The sequence below is a fragment of the Papio anubis genome, chromosome 2 (genome assembly GCF_008728515.1).
Source record: "Papio anubis isolate 15944 chromosome 2, Panubis1.0, whole genome shotgun sequence".
In the NCBI taxonomy this organism is placed as follows: Eukaryota; Metazoa; Chordata; class Mammalia; order Primates; family Cercopithecidae; genus Papio; species Papio anubis.
The window spans coordinates 94,090,463-94,111,353 of NC_044977.1; the positions used below are offsets into that span (position 1 = coordinate 94,090,463).

At 45.0% G+C, this 20,891-nt stretch overlaps 1 protein-coding gene across 2 annotated transcripts in view; it reads left to right on the top strand.

The window, feature by feature from the left end:
* LRRC2 (leucine rich repeat containing 2) overlaps window positions 1-20,891 on the top strand; it is a 50,816-nt gene that overhangs the window by 17,863 nt on the left and 12,062 nt on the right. For both annotated transcript variants that reach the window (XM_031663403.1, XM_031663404.1), the window contains exons 3-5: window positions 7,216-7,423; window positions 13,529-13,685; window positions 18,807-18,943. In XM_031663403.1, coding sequence (XP_031519263.1) covers window positions 7,216-7,423; window positions 13,529-13,685; window positions 18,807-18,943 — 502 coding nt within the window. The remainder of the gene's footprint in view (window positions 1-7,215; window positions 7,424-13,528; window positions 13,686-18,806; window positions 18,944-20,891) is intronic.

Genomic DNA, 20,891 nt, shown 5'->3' on the forward strand with positions numbered 1-20,891 from the left:
TACAGGTAGATATTTAAAATTCATTTTTATCATATAGTTATAAAACTAAATCCCACGGAAAAGCTAATAAGGAAAAGCAACAATTCCAAGCCCCTACAACATCTCCCAGAGGAGCCCACTTCTCTTTCAGCACTTTCTTCTGCTTTTAAATTCGTATCCCTTCATGTGCTGACACACACACACACACACACACACACAGATATATATATTTTAATTTTTTTGAGACAAATCTCTTTCTGTTGCCCAGGCTGGAGTGCAATGGTGTGATCATAGCTCACTGCAGTCTTGACCTCCAGGGCCTAAGCAGTCCTCCTAGCTCAGCCTCCTGAGTAGCTGGGACTAGAGGCATGTGCCACCAGCCCCGCTTTTTTTTTTTTCTTGTGATTTTTTGTAGAGACAGGGATCTCACTTTGTTTCCCAGGCTGGTCTCAAACTTTGGCCTCAAGTGTTCCTCCCACCTGAACCACCTTACCCGGCAATATTTTTAAATCTATCACTTTCGTTACATTACTTATAGACTTCATATGTAGATCCTGAAGCCCCGACTCATTGATTGCTGGGCACTTTTCCCTGACGCAGCTCACTGGGACTGAGACCTATAGAGCTGTGCCAGCCAGTGCTGTCAGCAAAATACTTTTTTTCAAATGTTCCAGCTTCCCTCAGCTGAATGGCAAGCATGAAACTCCAGCAATATCTGAAATGGTTTCTTAAAAGCAAAACATCTGATTAAGAAGGTGACATTTGCATGTAGACCTGGGGAGCCAGCCCTGCAGAAATCTAAGAACAAGGGTTCCAGGCAGGCAGAACAGCAAATGCAAATGCCCTGAGGCAAGCGTTTTCCCAGATATTCAATGAAGAGCAAGGAGACCAGTGCGACTGCTCCAGAAGATCAAGTGAGGGCAGAGGGGATGAGGTCAGAGCCACAAGGGGAGGGACACAGGTCTGTAGGGCCCTGTAGATCATGCTGTGTGAGAAGAGAAGCCAGTAAGAGGTGTGTGTGGGCAGAGGCATGATGTGATTGACTTTGTAAGAGGCTCACTCAAGCTGCTGGGTGAGTTTGGACCACAGGGAGGCAGGGGTGGTGACAGTAAGCAGAAGATGGTGGCTTGGACCAGCGTGGAAGCAGTGAAGATGATGAGGAGTGGATGGATTCTGATAAAACTGGCCATATTTGTTGATGGATTTGATATGTGGCATGAAGGAAAGCATGGAGTCAAAGATGACCCTGAGATTTTTGGCCAGAGCTGCTGGAAGCCTTTTACTGAGTTTTGGGGTCGAAGATCAGGAGTTTGTGCTGATCAGAAGTTTGTCACTGGGATCACACGTTAACTTTGAGATGCCTTTTAGGCATCCAGGTAGAGATGTTGGAGAGGCAGTTTGATACAGGAGGCTGGATTCAATGAGAAAGTCTTGGCTGGAGATATACATGTGAGCATGGTCAGTATATAGATGTATTTAAAGCCACAAGCTGGAAGGTATCTAAAGAACGAGTGCAGACAGGGAAGAGGCCCAAGGGTTGGGTGTTGGGCACTTGGAAATCCAGAGGCTGAGAAGATGAGGAGGAAGCAGCACAGTGTCTAGAGAGGTAGGAGGGTAACCAGCAGAGTGAGGCATCCTGGAAGCCAAGTGCCAAAAAGCCTTCAAGGAGGAGGAAGTGATTGGCTGTGTCAAATGCTACAGATGGATCAGATAAGATGAGGACTGGGATTTGCCCACTGGGTTAGCAAAGTGGTGGTCATTGATGACCTTGATGAGAGGCTTGTTTCAAAAGACAAGTGAGGGTGACTGAAGTGGATTCAACAGAGAATGAGGGAGAAGAGAATTGTAGCTATGAGCAAGGACAACTCTTTCATGGAGTTTTGCTATAAAGTGGAGCAGAGACACAGGCCCATGGGAGACATGGGGTGGGGTTAAGGATGGGAGAAATAACTGCATATTTGTGCACTGAAGAGAAGGATGCACAAGCGGAAATACTGATGAGGGAGAACTTCTGTGGTAATGCCCTTGAATCAATGGGAGGCTGGCCTTTGTGATCATGGGCAGGGTTTGGCCGTTGGTAGGATCTTGGAGTGTTCTTCCAGGGGAACAGAAAGGAAGGCAGAGGCTATGGGAACAGATGCAAATAGGTGGTGTAGATGCCCAGGGAGTTTGTGGAAATTCTGTTGTCTTTCATCTCTTTTCTCTGGGAACCAGGAAGTTCACATCATGAGTTGAGAATGAGGATGGGGTGGGTAGTAATGGAGTTCTGACTGAAAGGAAGAAAATGTGAAACAGTCATCTGGGGCTTGGGAAGAGGAATAGTCTTGGGAGGTATGGTATGACTCCTGGGCAACAGTGAGGGGCCCCTGGGTTAGTGGTTATCCATTCAAAGCCAGACCAGTGTGCAAGGTTGTGAGTTTTCCTTCATCTCATTTACTGTGTGGGGGCAGGTGTAGAGCAGGGAGATAATGGGATACAAACTAAACTGTGATATGTTCAAGTGACGGCAAGAGAGGGACAAGGGAGTTAAGGATGGATGCCAGGAGATGATTACAATGGGAGCCATGAAATATATTTTTATAAAAGGCCTATTGAAGGGTAATTGATGTCCAATGAATGATTCACATTTAAAGTGTACAATCTGAAAAATTTTGATATATGTATTCCCCCATAAAACTGTCAATGATCATATTCATCACTTTTTTTTTTTTTTTTGAGATGGAGTCTCGCTCTGTCGCCCAGACTGGAGTGCTGTGGCCGGATCTCAGCTCACTGCAAGCTCCGCCTCCCAGGTTTACGCCTTTCTCCTGCCTCAGCCTCCCAAGTAGCTGGGACTACAGGCGCCCACCACTTCGCCCGGCTAGTTTTTTGTATTTTTTTTTTTTAGTAGAGACTGGGTTTCACCATGTTAGCCAGGATGGTCTCGATCTTCTGACCTCGTGATCCACCCATCTCGGCCTCCCAAAGTGCTGGGATTACAGGCTTGAGCCACCGCACCCGGCCCATATTCATCACTTTAAAAGGGATTCCAACCCAGGTTTGTTCTGCCTGTGCACAGTAAGCCAATAACTGGGACAACAGGTTTTGCAAAAGAGAAAAGATTTTCCTCACAGGTCTGCTAAGCAAGGAGACAGGAGAACAAATCTCAAATCCATCTCCCTAAAAGTAGGGCTTGGGGATATTCATGGGATAGAAAGTGGGGTAGTCTAAAGTATGGTGAAATGTGATTGGTGGGTAGAAAAGGTGAGGTAATCAGGGTTTACAGAAGCGTAATCAGGCCACGTGACTCTTCACAGGATATGTGTTCAGAGAATGGCAGTGTTAGCATGATCTGAGGTTGGAGTTTTTGGCCCTCTGATGTCAAAGGTCAATCTTTTGGCACCCCTGCAAGCCTTGCAAGCTGAGTCGAGGGGTCAGTGGTTTGGACTGGACAGGGGCTGCCCCTGAAAAACAACTTGAGTAACCATTGCCATGGTGATCCATGCCTCAGAGATGTTATCTGTAAGGAAGCTAGTGAGAGTTTAGCATACTGTTTGGCTACGTGACTTTTAGCTATATAGTTTAGGATCTACCAGAAGTAAGTGATTAGATGCAAACAAGGCAGGTTAAGTCTGGCGGGCTTAAATCAGGTGAGCCCTTGGTTTCCAAAGTTTCTTCTTCACTCTTTGTAATTCTTTCCTGTCATCCCCCAGCCCCATTCCCCAACTCCATCTCCAGGCAATCACTACTTTCTATCACTATATTCTGCATTTATTGGAGTTTCATATGTATATTTGTTTTTGAGAAGGGATTTCACTCTGTCACCCTGACTGGAGTGCAGTGATGTGATCTTGGCTTACTGTAGCCTCGACCTCCCTGGCTCAAGTTATCCTCCCACCACAGCCTCCCAAGTAACTGGGACTGCTGGTTATGGAAGATCCATGCCACTATGCTTGGCTAATTAAACTTTTTTTTTTTTTTTCTTCTAGAGATGGAGTCTCACTATGTTGCTCAGGCTGGTCTTGAATTCCTGGGCTCAAGCTGTCCTCCTTCCTTGGCCTCCCAAAGTTGCTGGGATTATAGGCATAAGCCACAATGCCCAGCCATATATTCTTCTTTTTCTGGTTTCTTTCATGTTTAGATTCACTCATGTGGCATGTATCTGTGGTTCATTTCTCTATTGCTGAGTAGTAAGAAACTACATTTTTTCATTCATTCACCTGTGAATGTGCATTTGGGTTGTTTTCAGTTTGGAGCTATAAAACTGATGTGAACACATACATTGGTCTTTGTATGGACATGTGCTTTCTTTTCTCTTGTGTGAGTACCTAGGAGTGGAATGTGTGGATCATCCAGTAACAGTACCTTTATAAAAGCCATTGGAACATAGAGGGTTGATGACTGGGAGGGTCCAGCTGTGTCCAAACCGCCCTCCCCTCATGGCTACCCTTTCCGCCACGTACAGCACACCCAAGGAATGAGTCTGCTCCTCTCCCCTAATTATTGACGTTTAACCACCAGGCCCTAGCCCTGCTGCTAATCTTTTTTTTTTTTTTTTTTTTTTTTTTTGAGATGGAGTCTTGCTTTGTCACCCAGGCTGGAGTGCAGTGGCGCGATCTCGGCTCACTGCGAGCTCTGCCTCCCGGGTTCACGCCATTCTCCTGCCTCAGCCTCCAAGTAGCTGGGACTACAGGCGCCGCCACCACGCCCGGCTAATTTTTTGTATTTTTAGTAGAGACGGGGTTTCACTGTGTTAGCCAGGATGGTCTCGATCTCCTGACCTCGTGATCCACCCGCCTCGGCCTCCCAAAGTGCTGGGATTACAGGCGTGAGCCTCTGCGCCCGGCAATCTTTTGTGACCCTCCTAACTTGATTGGGTGAAAGACTCAGTGGATGAAGCACTGACGAGAATCTTTACAGGCAGCTGACTTCCTTTCTAAGGGTCCTCCCAGCTCTGATTCAGGGCTGTCTTTGGGAGCTTCTAGCTCTGTGCCTTCTGCTTGCCTTCTTGGTGGCTTTGATCCTCTCGTTTCCCTCCTCACGCATTCTACTCTTGGTATTTGCACATCACATTTAGTCAAGAGTGGGAAATTGTGATCATATGAAGCAAAGAACTAATGCTGAGTGCCCAGTGGGTGAAACTAAAATCAGACAGTATTGAAAGCAAATGGAACTACGTAGATGAAAGGTGGACACAACTTAATGAACCCTGAAAATCCCAAGACAAGAAGGGCCCAGGGAAAGAGGTTGGGCTGTCTCTCCCCACGTCTCAGTGTCCCTGCTGACCTTCTGACCCTAACTGGTATTAAAGGATAATTTGCAAAAAAGGTGAAACCATGATTCTGTAGCAGATATAAAAGGAACATCCATTAAACACTTTATTTTTCTCATTATTTATAAGAGGGAAACTGTAAAATGTTACAACAAGCTCAAAGGAGAATCCAAAGGACAGACATTGAGAGACTAGGAATATTGAATACATTTGAAAATGAAGCAGCTGGGCACAGTGGCTCACACCCGTAATCCCAGCACTTTGGGAGGCTGAGGTGGGCGGATCACCTGAGGTCAGGAGTTCGAGACAAGCCTGGCCAACAGTGAGAAACCCTGTCTCTACTAAAAATGCAAAAATTAGCTTGGTGTGGTGGCAGGCGCCTGTAATCCCAGCTACCTGGGAGGCTGAGGCAGGAGAATCGCTTGAACCCGGGAGGCGGAGGTTGCAGTGAGCTGAGACTGCACCATTGCACTCCAGCCTGGGTGACAGAGCAAAACTCTGTCTCAAAAAAAACCAAAAAAAAAGGGGAGCAAATTGGTGTTTTTGGGGGTGGGAGAGGGTTGTCCCTCCACTGGGTAAAATTTATGTGTGTTTATGGATAAGAATTATTTGTATGGCTTTTCATTTTCTACAAGTTAACTTTACTTTCTACGGAGTTATAAAATAGCTTATTCAAAGTCAAAGGTACATTCCTATAGAATCGGAGAATCCCCTGGAGGCTCCGGTATTCCAGGAAAAGGCTATCCAGCTGTGTTTTGCTTCTTTCAAAGTCTGAAATTTCTCCTTACACTTGACAGTACCTGGTGGTCCAGACCGGGACTTCCCGCATGCCCAGTCCTGGAAGATGGTCTTGTCCCAGGGGCAGTAAACCTTCAGACCCCTCCTAACCACTCCAATGGCAGGCTTGCCTGTGCCCCACTGTGCCACCCTACAGCCTGACTGAGACTCTGAACCACCCTTCCTTCAGATAACAGCAGAGAGTTTCCACACTACGATTGTTCCCTGACCATGGGGCTTATCTCACACTTATATAGTGTATATACTGCCTTGGGCCATGTGGAGACCAAGTCTGCATCTGCAGCTTGTTTCTAAAGTAGCGCCCAGAAGACCTGAATCCTGACTGCCACCAGGTTCCCAGTTGGGCTGAGTAGGGTCTGGAATGCTTTTCTGAGTGTGGAATGCATCTAAGCCCCTATCAAATGTGGGCTACCTTATTTTGAGTCAGACAACATCTGTGTTTGATGGTTTTGAAGGAAAACCACAAAACATCCGTTTTGCATCACATAGAATATGTTAAAGGCCTCAAACAGAAAACAAATTCCTAAATGAAGAAAGGCTCACCAGGTGCAGAGCCCTGTTCTGACAGCTGTGTGGGCATCTGAAGGGCCGTGAGACATGCCAGCTGTCATCATGGAGCTTAGCATCCAGCTGGGGGATAAGTTATGGATGTGGAAAGCTCTAAAAGATAGGTCAGAAAATTAGCGACACATGGGTGGTGAGGTTTGGTGTGGATGCTGAGTCCTCAGCCAGCTGCAGTGTCTGAGTGGACCTCAGGTCCATCTACCGGCATGAAATTCCCCAAGGTGACTCATAGTGACATTCCAAAGTCAGGTGTTTTATACACTGGAGTTCCTCTGCATTTCTATTCAAATACCCTTGAAAGATAGGTGAATCCCTGTGGCCCTGCACTTTTTTAAAACTGAGGTTGGCGTGATATAATTTCAAAGGAAATGATAATGAAACGCATAGCCAGAAATTCCATCTAACCCATCTTCTCTACTTTTTAAGTTAAAGTTACTAATAATTCACAAAAGGGTTTAGGGTTTCCCCTGCACCCCCACAGCAGGGAGGAAAGAGGAAGGGAGTGCTTACGTAGGCCTGTGAATGATAAGGAGAGCACCCATGCCCAGGTGGCTGACTCACTTCTCTAGGCAGTGATGGCCAGTCCCCAGGAGAGTAACTGTGACCCCTGCTGCCTGTTTTAGGATAAAGGAGGAGTGGAACTTTGTGGCCGAATGCAGGAGGAAGGGCATCCCCCAGGCTGTGTACTGCAAGAATGGCTTCATAGACACTAGCGTGCGGCTTCTGGACAAGATTGAAAGGAATGCTCTCACAAGGCAGAGTTCACTTCCCAAGGACAGAGGCAAACGGAGCAGTGCGTTTGTGTTCGAACTTTCTGGGGAGCACTGGACGGTGAGTCGAGGCAGTTCTCACCCAATGCAGTGCTGTGGTCGATGACTGCTGCTTGCCTGAGCCCAAGGATGAATGAATGAATGCTTTTGCCTTTAGAGGCGGTTCTTCTGTCCCTTCCTCAGGGAAACGCAGCGCAGTCCTGGAAGCAGTGATGGGACCCACTTGAATACCTCTGTGGCTGAGCAGCTGGGATGCCTGTGCCCGCTCCTGGACAGCACAATCTTTCAGGATGCATTCCTCTCCTGTCCCCTGCCCCAGTCTCTTAACATAATTCTTTGCCTTTAGAAAACATTAATTTAAGTGACAGCGCCTTTCATTCATCTAACACCCTGGCAGTGGGCAATTACTTACTTGCCAAAGTGCCGTAGGGCAGCAAAGGAATTCTGCAGATCCTTTTTCTGGTTTTCCTGTCCTGAGATTCTGAGGCCAGGGCAAAGACAATTCCATTTTTCTTTCCTCAGGCCCCATAATAACTTTGGCTATTGCCCATTTCATTGGGACAGGGTTCCCTAGGACCCTCCCTCCATCTTTCTATCCTGCCATTTTGTGTCTTTTTTTTTTTTTTTTTTTTGTTCAAGAGTCTTGCTCTGTCACCCAGGCTGGAGTACAGTGGCGAGATCTCAGTTTCCCGAGTCGCTGGGACTACAGGTGCTCACCACCACGCCTGGCTAACTTTTGTATTTTTAGTAGAGACGGGATTTCACCATGTTGGCCAGGCTGGTCTCGAACTCCTGACCTCAGGTGATCTGCCTGCCTCGGCCTCCCAAAGTGCTGGGATTACAGGCAAGAGTCACTTTGCCTGGGCTTTGTTATTTTTTTTTCTAGAGGAGGGGTTTTGCCAGGTTGCCCAGGCTGGTCTTGAATTCCTGAGCTTGAGCCTATTACCCTGCCATTTTGGGACTAAAAGGACTCGGTAGAGAGACTAAATATTTGGCATGACCTGGGGCTGTCTTTTATTAGCCATGTGATCCGAGGTGGTTTTTATCATTTGATAAAAATGCATATCACTTTTATGGGTTTTTATCATTCTTCTCAGTAAAATGCTGCTAATGCTTGACCTGACCCTATCTGAGGGCTATTGAGAGGATGAAGTGCATGAATATTCTGTGAAGTATGCAGTTCTCCAAAAATGCGAGAGGTTATTGCTGTAAACCTCTTTGCTGTTCTTTCCCTTGCATCCCCATCATTGAGATCAGTAGGTAATGGGCTGCCTATTCCGAGGCATGAAGGGAGGCATGTCTGGGTTGTTAATTAAATATTGTTGGCCGGTAAACATGATCCTGGGTAAGCCACTTACCCTGTAAAGGTGTCCAGTTCACTGGAGAACCTGCCATGAGCCCTCATGTTTCACAATCTATCTTTTGAAAATCATTGTAAACTGTATTTATTTATTTATTATTATTATTATTTCGAGATGGAGTCTCTCTCTGTCGCCCAGGCTGGAGTGCGGTGGTGTGATCTCGGCTCACTGCAAGCTCCACCTCCCGGGGTTCACACCATTCACTTGCCTCAGCCTCCCAAGTAGCTGGGACCATAGGCACCCGCCACCACATCTGGCTAAATTTTTGTATTTTTAGTAGAGACGGAGTTTCACTGTGTGAACCAGGATGGTCTCACTCTCCTGACCTCGTGATCCGCCCGCCTCGGCCTCCCAAAGTGCTGGGATTACAGGCGTGAGCCACTGCGTCCGGCCTGTAAAGTGTGTTTAATGTGCCCGGTATGGTAAGGGGAATGGGAAGATGGTTAGGATTCAGCAGGCTTGGAGAGACCCCCATTGTGAACCAGGTGGATGGCATCCTCCCCATACTCCATCCTCTAAGCTGTACTCTGTTGTGACTGAGTACAGGAGAGTCCAGGAAGACTCTGGGCCCCACATATTCATTAGAGTGAATTTCAGTTACTGTTTTCCTCCCCCAGAGAGCTTGTGCTTCGGCCTCACCTCTGACTAAGGAGTGAAAGGCTGTGTGTGTTAAGGGATTTTGCAACCTCTTAGAGTCTCTGTGGCAGTGAGGGAGTTGTGGCCTCTAAAGTCACACCTGGCAGCCTGCCTGGCCCCTGCAAGAGGTCAGGAGGGAAGGAATGGGCTGTGGAGCTTCTGGGGCCTTAGGGACTAGGTAGAGAGAGATCTGCTAGGGCCCTTAGGGCTGGCTGAGGCTGTGTGGCCAGGTTGGGCTGGGGGCTGGGGCTCCTGTTTTGAGCCAGAAGCTCTCACACCCCGGTCCCTGCTCTTTTAGGGGAGGTCCTCAATTTTATTTTCCAACCCTTCAATAGGATTTGTCATTTTTACTACCACATGTTTAATTTCCCGGGGCTGTTTGCTGTTTGTTTTTTCAAAGGGATGAATTCTGTGAAGTGGCTTTATTTTTCCACTTTTACAGATATCTCTTAATCTTAGCTTTTAAAATGTTGTTCTGTTTTTATTTTGCAGGGTAATGTCTTTTCTGCTTTTCTTAGCTATCTTGAGATCAATCTTTTTTTTTTTTTCTTTTCCTCTTTTTTTTTTTTTGTTTGTTTTTTGAGACAGAGCCTTGCTTAGTCACTCCATCTGGAGTGCAGTGGCATGAGCATGGCTCACTGTAACCTCTATCTCCTGAACTCAAGCGATCCTTCCACCTTGGCCTTCTCTGTAGCTGGAACCAACAGGTGCATGCCACCACACTCAGCTAATTTAAATTTTTTATTTTAAAGATGGAGTCTCACTTTGTTGTCCAGGCTGGTCTTGAACTCCGGGGCTCAAGTGATTGTCTTGCCTTAGCCTCCCAAAGTGCTGGATAGTTTTTTTGTGGGAGTGGGGATGTTTTCTTGTTTCAGAGTTTCCTTTTTCTTTTAGGGTGTGTGTCTTTTTTTTTTTTTTTTTTTTTTGAGGCGGAGTCTCGCTCTGTCGGCCAGGCTAGAGTGCAGCGGCGTCTTCTCGGCTCACTTCAAGCTCCGCCTCCCGGGTTCACGCCATTCTCCTGCCTCAGCCTCCTGAGTAGCTGGGACTACAGGCGCCCGCCACCTTGCCCGGCTAATTTTTTGTATTTTTAGTAGAGATGGGATTTCACCGTGTTAGCCAGGATGGTCTCGATCTCCTGACCTCGTGATCCGCCCACCTCAGCCTCCCAAAGTGCTGGGATTACAAGCCTGAGCCACTGCGCCCGGCCAGGGTGTGTGTCTTTATCTTGCATGTTGGGACTTTTCTTGGAGGTCTGGAGACACTGGGTTGTCCAGAGCACTAACAAGCTGACCAGAAACTCTGAGTGTGTGTCGGGCACACTTCGCTTTTGGAGACGTTGCTGTAAAGTCCCCATCTCACTGGTGCCTCCCCTCTCCTATTCATGATTATTCATGAATGTTCATGAATGCACATTTGTGATTTGTCTGGAGCTATGAGAGTATACAGAGAAGGATCTTGTCAGTTCCTGGGACAGATAGAATCTCAGCATTTGTCACTCACCATCTGATTGCCACCTCCCCTGCCTCAGCTGTGCCTGAGGTACCCCAGTTCAGGGACTTTGTTGAACCTCCTCCAGTGAATAAGCCTCACTGTAATTGCCAGGTGGCATGGATGGGGGTCAAGGCTCTGGTCCTCAGACTTTGAACCTGATCTCTTTCTTTGGGCCCTGCCTTCAGCTCTCACTTCCAGGGATACCAGGCTCTTCTACTATCAAGTCTCTGGTGGCTTCTGGTGAGAAGCCCCGGTTGTATCTCAGTTGTTTCTGCTGCTGGTCTAAGATTGAGCAGCTCTGGGAAGCCAGGTTACCATCTTCTAGCTGTCTGGTTATCCACATTTCACAGCTGATGTCTCCTTTCCTTTTCTCTTTGCCCTTCTACAAGGTTTATGGCACCTAAAAAGTTCCTGTACTGTTGTCTTTAATGGAATTTTGGAGGAGAGCAAAAGTATATGCATACATTCAATCTGTCATTTTTACTAGATTCTTTTCATTTCTATTTAACATGATATCTTAATATTTTTCTTTCTTTCTTTGTTTTCTTTTTCGTTTGAGATGGAGTCTCGCTCTGTTGCCCAGGCTAGAGTGCAGCGGCGTCTTCTCGGCTCACTTCAAGCTCCGCCTCCCGGGTTCACGCCATTCTCCTGCCTCAGCCTCCTGAGTAGCTGGGACTACAGGCGCCCGCCACCTCGCCCGGCTAATTTTTTGTATTTTTAGTAGAGATGGGATTTCACCGTGTTAGCCAGGATGGTCTCGATCTCCTGACCTCGTGATCCGCCCACCTCAGCCTCCCAAAGTGCTGGGATTACAGCCATGAGCCACCGTGCCCGGCCTATCTTAATATCTTTCTTGTTAAAAATAGTCATGAACATAATTTTAGAAATGTAATAATCTTTCATGTGTGCCATAATTGAAAGAGTGGAATGAGATAGGTTATTTATGAGGCAGTCAGCACGTTGAAGTTTCAATGAAGAGATTGTGATTATGAGCCTGTGGTCAGCTCCCTGATGACCCAACTCATTTTGTCTCAGTTCCAGGAGGCAACCCTCTGGCATGGTGTGGGTTCCATTCAGATCAAGTGGTGTCGGGACAGTTTGCCAGGGCCACGTGAAGGGGGCAGGTGGTACCTAGGTAGTTGGCTGCAGAAGCAGTGGCACAGGGCCCTATGCTTGGTTTAATGCTGTGTGCTCACCATCTTGAACTTCTTAATTTTTAACAAGGTGCCCGCATTTTCATCTTGCACTAGGCTCTGCAAATTCAGTAGGGGATCCTTACTGTAAGTGATTCACTTAAATGTCTTTGGGGTTTCAGCTTTCCTTTTCCAAAGGGGCTCACTTTGCCTATCAATTTTTTTTTTTTTTGTAAGATGGAGTCTCACTGTGTTGCCCAGGCTGGAGTGCAGTGGTGCTATTTTGGTTCACTGCAACCTTCTCCTCCTGGGTTCAAGTGATTCTTCTGCCTCAGCCTCCCAAGTAGCTGGGATTGCAAGTGCACGCCACCACACCCAGCTAATTTTTGTATTTTTAGTAGAGATGGGGTTTCACCATGTTGGCCAGGCTGGTCTCGAACTCTTCACTGCAGGTGATTCACCTACCTCGGCCTCCCAAAGTGCTGGGATTACAGGTGTGAGCCACCATGCCCAGCCCACTTTGCCTATCTTATGGTACTGTTGCATGAGACAGTGCTAGAGTGAAAGCACTTTTGCAAGTTAACAGCTTAACCCACACACAGGATGGCAATGATTGTAAAGCACGTTACAAGTACCAAGTACAAAAAGGAAGGATGGCTATGGACTCCATTACTCCCTCCACCTCCCCTTTAGCTGCCATGGAGTTTTCCACACCTCATCCCACCTCCACCCTGTGCTCCAGCCACTTTGCTGATGGTGCATTGCTGAGGTCAGGGGACCTGTGTGTCTCATCTTTGCCCCACCCCTCTGTGCTGAGCACCCCTCGCCTGCAATAAGGGCTCGGTAACTCTCTGTGAATTAGATTTCTTCAGCTGGACAAATAGCCTCCCTAACGTCTTTAAACGCTTCTTGCTTGACACCTTTACAGTTTTATCCCAGAACACTTGAGCTAGGGGAGGCCTTGGACACTGAGTTCATGAATGTCATTTCAGCAGTGGAGACCCAGGGAGGTGGCGGGACTGGAAAATGGCGGGGCCTCGGCCGGAACTCAGGTGTCCCAGCTGACTGTTTCTCATGCTCTTTCCCTTTCATAGACTCTTAAGAATATTTGGAAATGTGGTGCAGCAAATATTAGAGGTTTATCAAGTATTTCTAAAAGCCACTACAGAGAAAGGGAAACGAAGCACAAATTTTGAAATCGAATGTATAGACAGAACTTAGGGGATGTTAAATTGGTATGTTGCAAATAAGTAGTACATATTGTGGCTCCAAGTGTGAGTCTGGTTGGTTGTGTTCACTAGGATTTAATTTTAATAACATCATGAATTCACGGCAGTTTTGAAATGGGGCTAATATACGGTTGTGAAGTTGACGGCAACTGCGGTATCTTTGGTTTCTTTTTGAAATGGCCGGAGTGCTGGTGGTTACGCTTCATGCTCTCATGTCTGCTTTCTCTTTCCCTGTTTTAAAATAAATGCTTGGTTTTACACGGCTTTGTGCACATGGAGGAGCTAGTTCTGATTGATGTTATTCTTTCTGTTTTAGGAGCTCCCAGATTCATTGAAGGAGCAGACACACCTGAAAGAATGGCACATAAGCAATACCCTGATTCAAATCATTCCTACATATATTGAGTTATTTCAAGCGATGAAAATTCTGGATCTGCCGAAAAACCAAATCTCACATCTTCCAGCAGAAATCGGTATGTCAACTTAGCAGGGGTCTTCCGGCCTCTGGTGTGTTAAGTAGGCAGCTGTCGGGCAGGTAACAGACACTGCAGACACCGTTTTTTCTCTCCAGCTGCCCCAGGAAGTGGCTGGGCAGGGCTGTTTCGAGGCTCCCCAGAGCTGCTCATTTGCAGCATCCCTTTGGGCGGTGAGGTCGGCATCTCGCCTGTATAACTCAGCACATAGGACACTTGCCAATTGCTCAGAAACCAGAAGTTTCATGAGTGAACAATACTTTGTTTAGGAGCTCTGTGTTTATTTTCTTTTAGTTTTAAACCTATAAACATGCAATATGCTTATTATAAATGTATTATTCCTATATATTACTCCATTGATAAATCTAGTTTAGCTTATGATGTGTCTTTTTTTTTTTTTTCTTGAGACAGAGTTTCGCTCTTGTTGCCCAGGCTAGAGTGCAATGGCACAATCTTGGCTCACTGCAACCTCTGCCTCCCTGGTTCAAGCGATTCTTCTGCCTCAGCCTCCCAAGCAGCTGGGATTAGAGTCATGTGCCACCATGCCCAGCTGATTTTGTATTTTTTTTAGTAGAGAAGGGCTTTCACCATGTTAGCCAGGCTGGTCTCAAACTCCTGACCTCAGGTGATTTGCCTGCCTCGGCCTCCTAAAGTGTTGGGATTACAGGTGTGAGCCACCGTAACCAGCCTGATGTCTTTTTGATGGATCAAAATTTTACAATTCTGTCATTATTCAGTTGTGTTATCTTAAAATGAAAATGACAGTGATCATTATTGCTTCTCTTTCTCCTGGGGTGGAAGGAGTGAAGGTCTGGGGCTGCACAGAGCTCCTTTCTTACACATGTGCCCTGGGACCAGTGGGTTAATCATAGTTATGTGAAAATTTACCAAAAGCCAAGACCCTGTGGGACAGGTGGCTTGTGGGGTCTCTGGTGGTCGTACACATCTTGCTGGCTGTGTCAAGACTACAAGGCTCTGATCACCCTCTTACCCAGGCCAATCTTGGGGATGTTTATGCACATAATAACCTTGAGGGATGAGGTGACACCTGCTCCCAGGCAAAGAGCAGCCTTGCTAACCACTTGCTGTAAAAGCAGTGGGTTCCCCAAGCTTGGGGTTCTCAGCTGTGATGCATCTAACTGGGCCATCTGCGTCACACTTGGTAGACTTAGCTGTAAGGGCAACTGACATCAGTATGCTGTCTTGGAACAGGAGCCTCGTGTCTTCTGCCGGTATCCATGAAGCAGGAATAGGCAAAACTTATTAGCGTCTAAGCAGGGTAAAATCAAGTTCTAGACCCAACAAGGACAAGTACTTCTGTTTCCTTGCCTAGTTTCTGGAAAGGTAGAAAGGACCTTAGAATTTTTATGAATGAAAAGTACCATTTTTGACATGTAAGGGGTCATTTACCTCCTGCCCCTTTATTTTGCAAATTGGAGAGACCCTCTGATGTTAGCTGACTGAATCATTATCATTTACATATTACACTAAGGAACTTCTTCAGAGCCTGGGCTAGAAGCCAGATTTCACTATTTGCAGGTCATTTTTGGGCAAACTCATAGTATATTTAAATAACTGGATAGAGTTTCTGAGGACTGAGTTACTTTTAAAAACTCTTTTTAGGCTGGAGGCAGTGGCTCATGCCTGGAATCCTAGCACTTCGGGAGGCTAAGGTGGGCAGATCACTTGAGCCTAGGAGTTTGAGACCAGCTCGGGCAACATGGTGAAATCCCATCTCTACGAAAAGTAAAAAATTAGCCAGGCATGATGGCACGTGCCTGTGGGAGGATCGCTTGAGCCTAGGAGGTTCAGGCTTCAGTGACTGGTGATGGCACTGCTGCACTCCAACCTGGGTGACAGGGTGAGACCCTGTCTCAAAACAAACAAACAAACAAAAAACCACCCTTTTCAAGTAGAAAGGTTCTGTCCTTATACATTTGAGAAGCCACAGTGGTTGACTTAGACTCAGGGATCCTTGCTATCCTGCCAGCTGGGCTTGGGAATCCAGTGGTTGGCAGCAAGATAGATGGGGTATTAAGCATGGAGCCGTCAAAAGAGGGGGGACGTCAGAGCATCACCATGGGATAAGTCATGCTCACAGTTGTCTGAAATGTCATCAGAGGTGCTCCACTTAATATGTATCTTTGTTCATCTCTTGAAATGTCTTCCTTGAAATTATTGCCAGCCAATAATTTCTTTTTTAACTTCCCACACTACACCAATGTAATATTGATTCTTTCCTTGTGAGCCAGTTTGATTTGAGCAGTGGTTTTCACCTTGGCTACACTTTAGAATCCCCCAAAGAGCCTTAAAAATCTAAATGCCCAAGACCCACTGCAGAACAATTCCATAGGAATCTCTGGGTACAGGGCCAGGAATCAGCATTTAACAAACTCCCTACATGATTCCCATGTGCAGCCATGGTTGAGACCACTGGTGAGGGAGTGAGGATGTGATCCTTGCAAACTCGGGGGAGGAGAAGAGATTGGTGGGTGAGGAGTATCCGTGGGAGACCAATGTGGGATTGGGGCACTATACTTAATCTCTTTGCTCTTCAGTTTCTTCATCTATGAAGTGGGGATAATAGTTGTTGCTGTCATTTAGTTGTTGTGAGGATTAGATAAGGCAATAAACACCAACATATTGGGTACATACTTGTTATTCCAAGTGATTATTCAAGTGATTATTCCAAACACTCGAGTCCTGTTGGAGACATGATGGCATCCCCATAGACCTCATTCATGTGCAGGGAAAACTATTCAAACATTTTAGAAATGTGTAAAATGTAAAATCAAGCCTCTCAGTAAGCACTAAGTTTCCTGGGTATTCACATTGTACATGCACTCATGCCGTTCTACAGACCTACGTTGTAGCTGTCTATTTATAAACAGACACGTAACCATGCATGTTAAATATACTTACACACATGGGCTTACACTGTGTTCTTCAGTCTGTGCCTCACATGTTTCCCCCGACCACACCATGAAGGCGGAGGTGGACTCCAGGATCAGGCTGCCTGCGTCTTCGACTTACTGGAAGGTCACCCTGAGCAAGTCATTTACTGCTTTTCAGTTTCCTCATCTGTAAAATGGGGATAACAATAGTACCTACTTCACAGGCTTGTTGTGAGGATTAAATAGATAATACATAGAAAGCATTTAGAGTAGGTGAATCCCTGGCATTCACTAGCCATTATTATTATTATTACTATTATTAGCATCATCTTTATGTTAATGTTGTCTTTCAGTATCATAACATCTAAACCTTTCCCATTCTCCCCGGTAGCTGAGTGATGATTACGACATGATTTATTTCACTTGTTCCCAAAATATTTTAAAATGAAACTTAGTGAATTGAAGACTGACCTAAGATTTTGAAGACACAGATGTTGGCCGGGCGCGGTGGCTCAAGCCTGTAATCCCAGCACTTTGGGAGGCCGAGACGGGCGGATCACGAGGTCAGGAGATCGAGACCATCCTGGCTAACGTGGTGAAATCCCGTCTCTACTAAAAAATACAAAAAACTAGCCGGGCGCGGTGGCGGGCGCCTGTAGTCCCAGCTACTCGGAAGGCTGAGGCAGGAGAATGGCGTGAACCCGGGAGGCGGAGCTTGCAGTGAGCAGAGATCCAGCCACTGCACTCCAGCCTGGGCGGCAGAGCGAGACTCCGTCTCAAAAAAAAAAAAAGAAGACACAGATGTTATCTAACTTTGAGTTACTTGAGCACATATTTTAATTTTTAAAATCTTAATTATCCTCATTTGTAGGATAAGGGTCAGAATGATCTTTAAAACATCTGCCACCTCTAAAATTCTCTAGTTGAATTTTTTTGTGAGTTAACCTATGGGAGGGAGGGGGACAATAAATCTCAGAGGCTTTAACACTCTATACCAGATTTAAGTCATATATGTATTTTATCCAACTTATAATTTTCAGTCTATTTCAAGTCGATGGAATATAATTTATCTAAATACATCCATAGCTTAGGCAAAAACAGACCACTCCCTTCTCACATGACTGAGACATATATCATATCTCCAGTTTGGAAATTCTTATGACATGTGAGTATCACAATTTTTCATCATTATAGAGGAAATTCTTAAGAAAAGAACACAATAATAAAGAGGAAAGTGTTCTTAGAATGATTTAGGTAAGGTTGTCACCCTAATTTTCTTTTAGTACTTGCTTCTTTATACTTTGTGTCATTAACATGGAGTATTTTGAGAAAATCCTTTTTTTACCAAAGGTAAGTATTGAGGGCATCTAGAATAAATCAGTTTTCACATGTGGGGCAAAATGAAAAGAAATGAAAATGCATTAATTCAGGGCATGTTTCTCTCCTAGAGGAGCAGATATAGCTCCTAACAAACTAGGGATAAATGAAGAAACACTCAGCTGCAGGATCTGATGCTCAAGCATAGTGAGGAACTTGGGAATGAACAAAGGATTTTTAGCTCTTTTATGTTGAGCAGCTGAATTTTGTAAAGGAGGTGGGGTTTGATCTCTTATCATGTTGTCTTATAGATCTATTGAGGGCTGATGGAGGGGAGGAGTTAGGGAGGTGTGATTACTAGACAGGGTATTCTTTTTCTCATTATTAGAGCAATTATTTTTGACATTTGACATCAAGGAATTAAGAATGACAATGAATGGTGCTCTTAACTTCCTTGTGAAACTCCCAAGAAATTATCATTATATGGATTTAAAATAACTAATTATTGGAATTACAGATGATCCGCAATTTACAATGGTTAGATGTAAGGTTTTTCAGCTATTTGATGGTGTGAAAGCAATGTGCATTCGGTAGAAACTGCACTTTGTTTCTAGAAGGGTGCGGCTGCTAGAAAGAAAGAAAGAAAGAAAGAAAGAAAGAAAGAAAGAGAAAAGAAAAGAAAAGAAAGAAAACAACAAAAAAAAGAGCAGCACTATTTACAATAGTAAAGACTTGGAACCAAACCAAATGCCCATCAATGACAGACTGCATAAAGCAAATGTGGCACACATACACCATGGAATACTCTGCAGCCACAAAAAAGGAGTTTGTGTCCTTTGCAGGGACATGGATGAAGCTGGAAGCCATCATTCTCAGCTATTCAATGGATGTTAACTTTTTCTGATGACAGGTTGTTTAAAGAACCTGAAAGAACTCAATGTGAGTTTCAACCATCTGAAGAGCATTCCTCCAGAATTGGGAGATTGTGAAAATCTAGACAGACTGGATTGTTCTGGAAATCTAGAATTAATGGAGCTGCCCTTTGAAGTAAGAGATAAACATTTCTGCACTACGATTTACTTTTATTTGGTTTATGACATAGAATGGTCTATAATATGGCAAGAAGTTTTAACATATGAAATCTATCTTTATTATATCACCTTTTCCTGACATTTCAATCACCATATACTGGTCTTTAAAAACTTTTTTTTTTTTTTTTTTTTGATATGGAGTCTTGCTCTATCACCCAGGCTGGAGTGCTGTGGTGCGATCTGGGCTCACTGCAGGTTTCGCCTCCTGGGTTCAAGCAATTCTTCTGCCTCAGCCTCCTGAGTAGCTGGGACTATAGGTGCACACCACCACATCTGGCTAATTTTTGTATTTTTAGTAGAGATGGGGTTTTGCTATGTTGGCCAGGCTGGTCTCTAACTCCTGACCTCAAGTGATCCACCTGCCTCGGCCTCCCAGAGTGCTGGAATTATAGGCGTGGGCCACTGCACCTGTCCTTTAAAAACATTTTATACTAGGTCAGAACCCGAATTTAAGTTCAGAAATGCTATCAAAGGAAAACCAGGCAAAATTTCACACAATAAATTTTTATTTAATGCTTGTTGATGCTTGTAATATATGATGCCTGTTGTCTCTAATGCAGATCCTAATTTATTTATCCAAAATGGCAAAATTGAAAATAAAAGGGGTAAAATTTTTTTATATACTCATAGCAAAACTTGTAGATGACTAAAGTAGTCCTACAGATAGGATTTAAGAAATCCACTAATTTAAAAATATTCATTAGTTTCTTTTGGTCTGTATTCATGGAAAAATGATTTTAAATCATTTCTGATAAAGTGGAGCACATAAAAGTGAACAATTTTTATTGCCAAACTAAACTCAATAAGCATCTCATGCTGGAGTGAGAGAAGGATCTCGCAATGCTCCTGGTAACGAATGGGCTATAAATGGTGATTGCTGGTGACAAGGCACTGGACACCGATTGCCATCCTAGAAGGGGCATTATTTGCCTTTCCTGAATGCTTCAGGGTATAGGAGGAAGTGGCTGCTTCTAAGCTGTTAGCACCCATTCTACCCTAGGAGATACCCAGCAGGTGTCCTGGTGAGGGTGCACAGCCAGGGGTCATGGCTCCCTGCACAGATCCACTCATACCCGAGTCTTTTCCAGTTCAGGCAATGGCTCAATCTCCACACAGATGTTAAGGCTGGAAGTAAATTAAGTCATCCTTAACCTCTCTTCTCCCATGTGCCCTATCCAATCCATAAATAAATCCTGTTGAGCATGCCCTCCAGAATATATTCTGTGTAACCATTTTCATCACCTTCCCACTGCCACCCTGGTCAAGACAGTGTTGTCTGTCATCTGGACTGGGGCAACAGCCTCCCTGTTTGCCTCTCTGTCCCTTCTTCTACCTTTTCCTCCTTCATTGAAGTGTAATCTACATACCATACAACTCACTCATTACAAGTGTACAGATTCAAATTTAGGCCATTTCCATCACTCCTCCCCACTACCCCCAATTATCTCTTGCACCTTTGATATGAATCCCCATTCCCACTCCCAGGACTAGGCAACATGGGAGGTAGAGGCTGCAGTGAGCTGAGATCTCTCCACTGCACTCCAGACTGGACGACAGAGTGAAACTCCGTCTCAAAAAAAAAAAAAAAAAAAAAAATCTAACTATAATTGTTGAATTGTCTCTTTGTCCTTTTAATTCCATCAGTTTTTACTTCATATATTTTAAGTTGTTAGTTGCATATACATTTATGATTCTTGCATCTTCCTGACCTATGTCAGGGGAACTCCTGCTATTGACCCTTTTATTATTATGAAATGTCCTTCTTTATTCCTAACAATATTGTTTCTTAAATATAATTTGTCTGATATTAATATAGTCACTCTATCTCTCTTATAGTTATGTTTTACATGATGATATGGTGATATGGTTTGGCTGTGTCCCCACCCAAATCTCATCTTGAATTG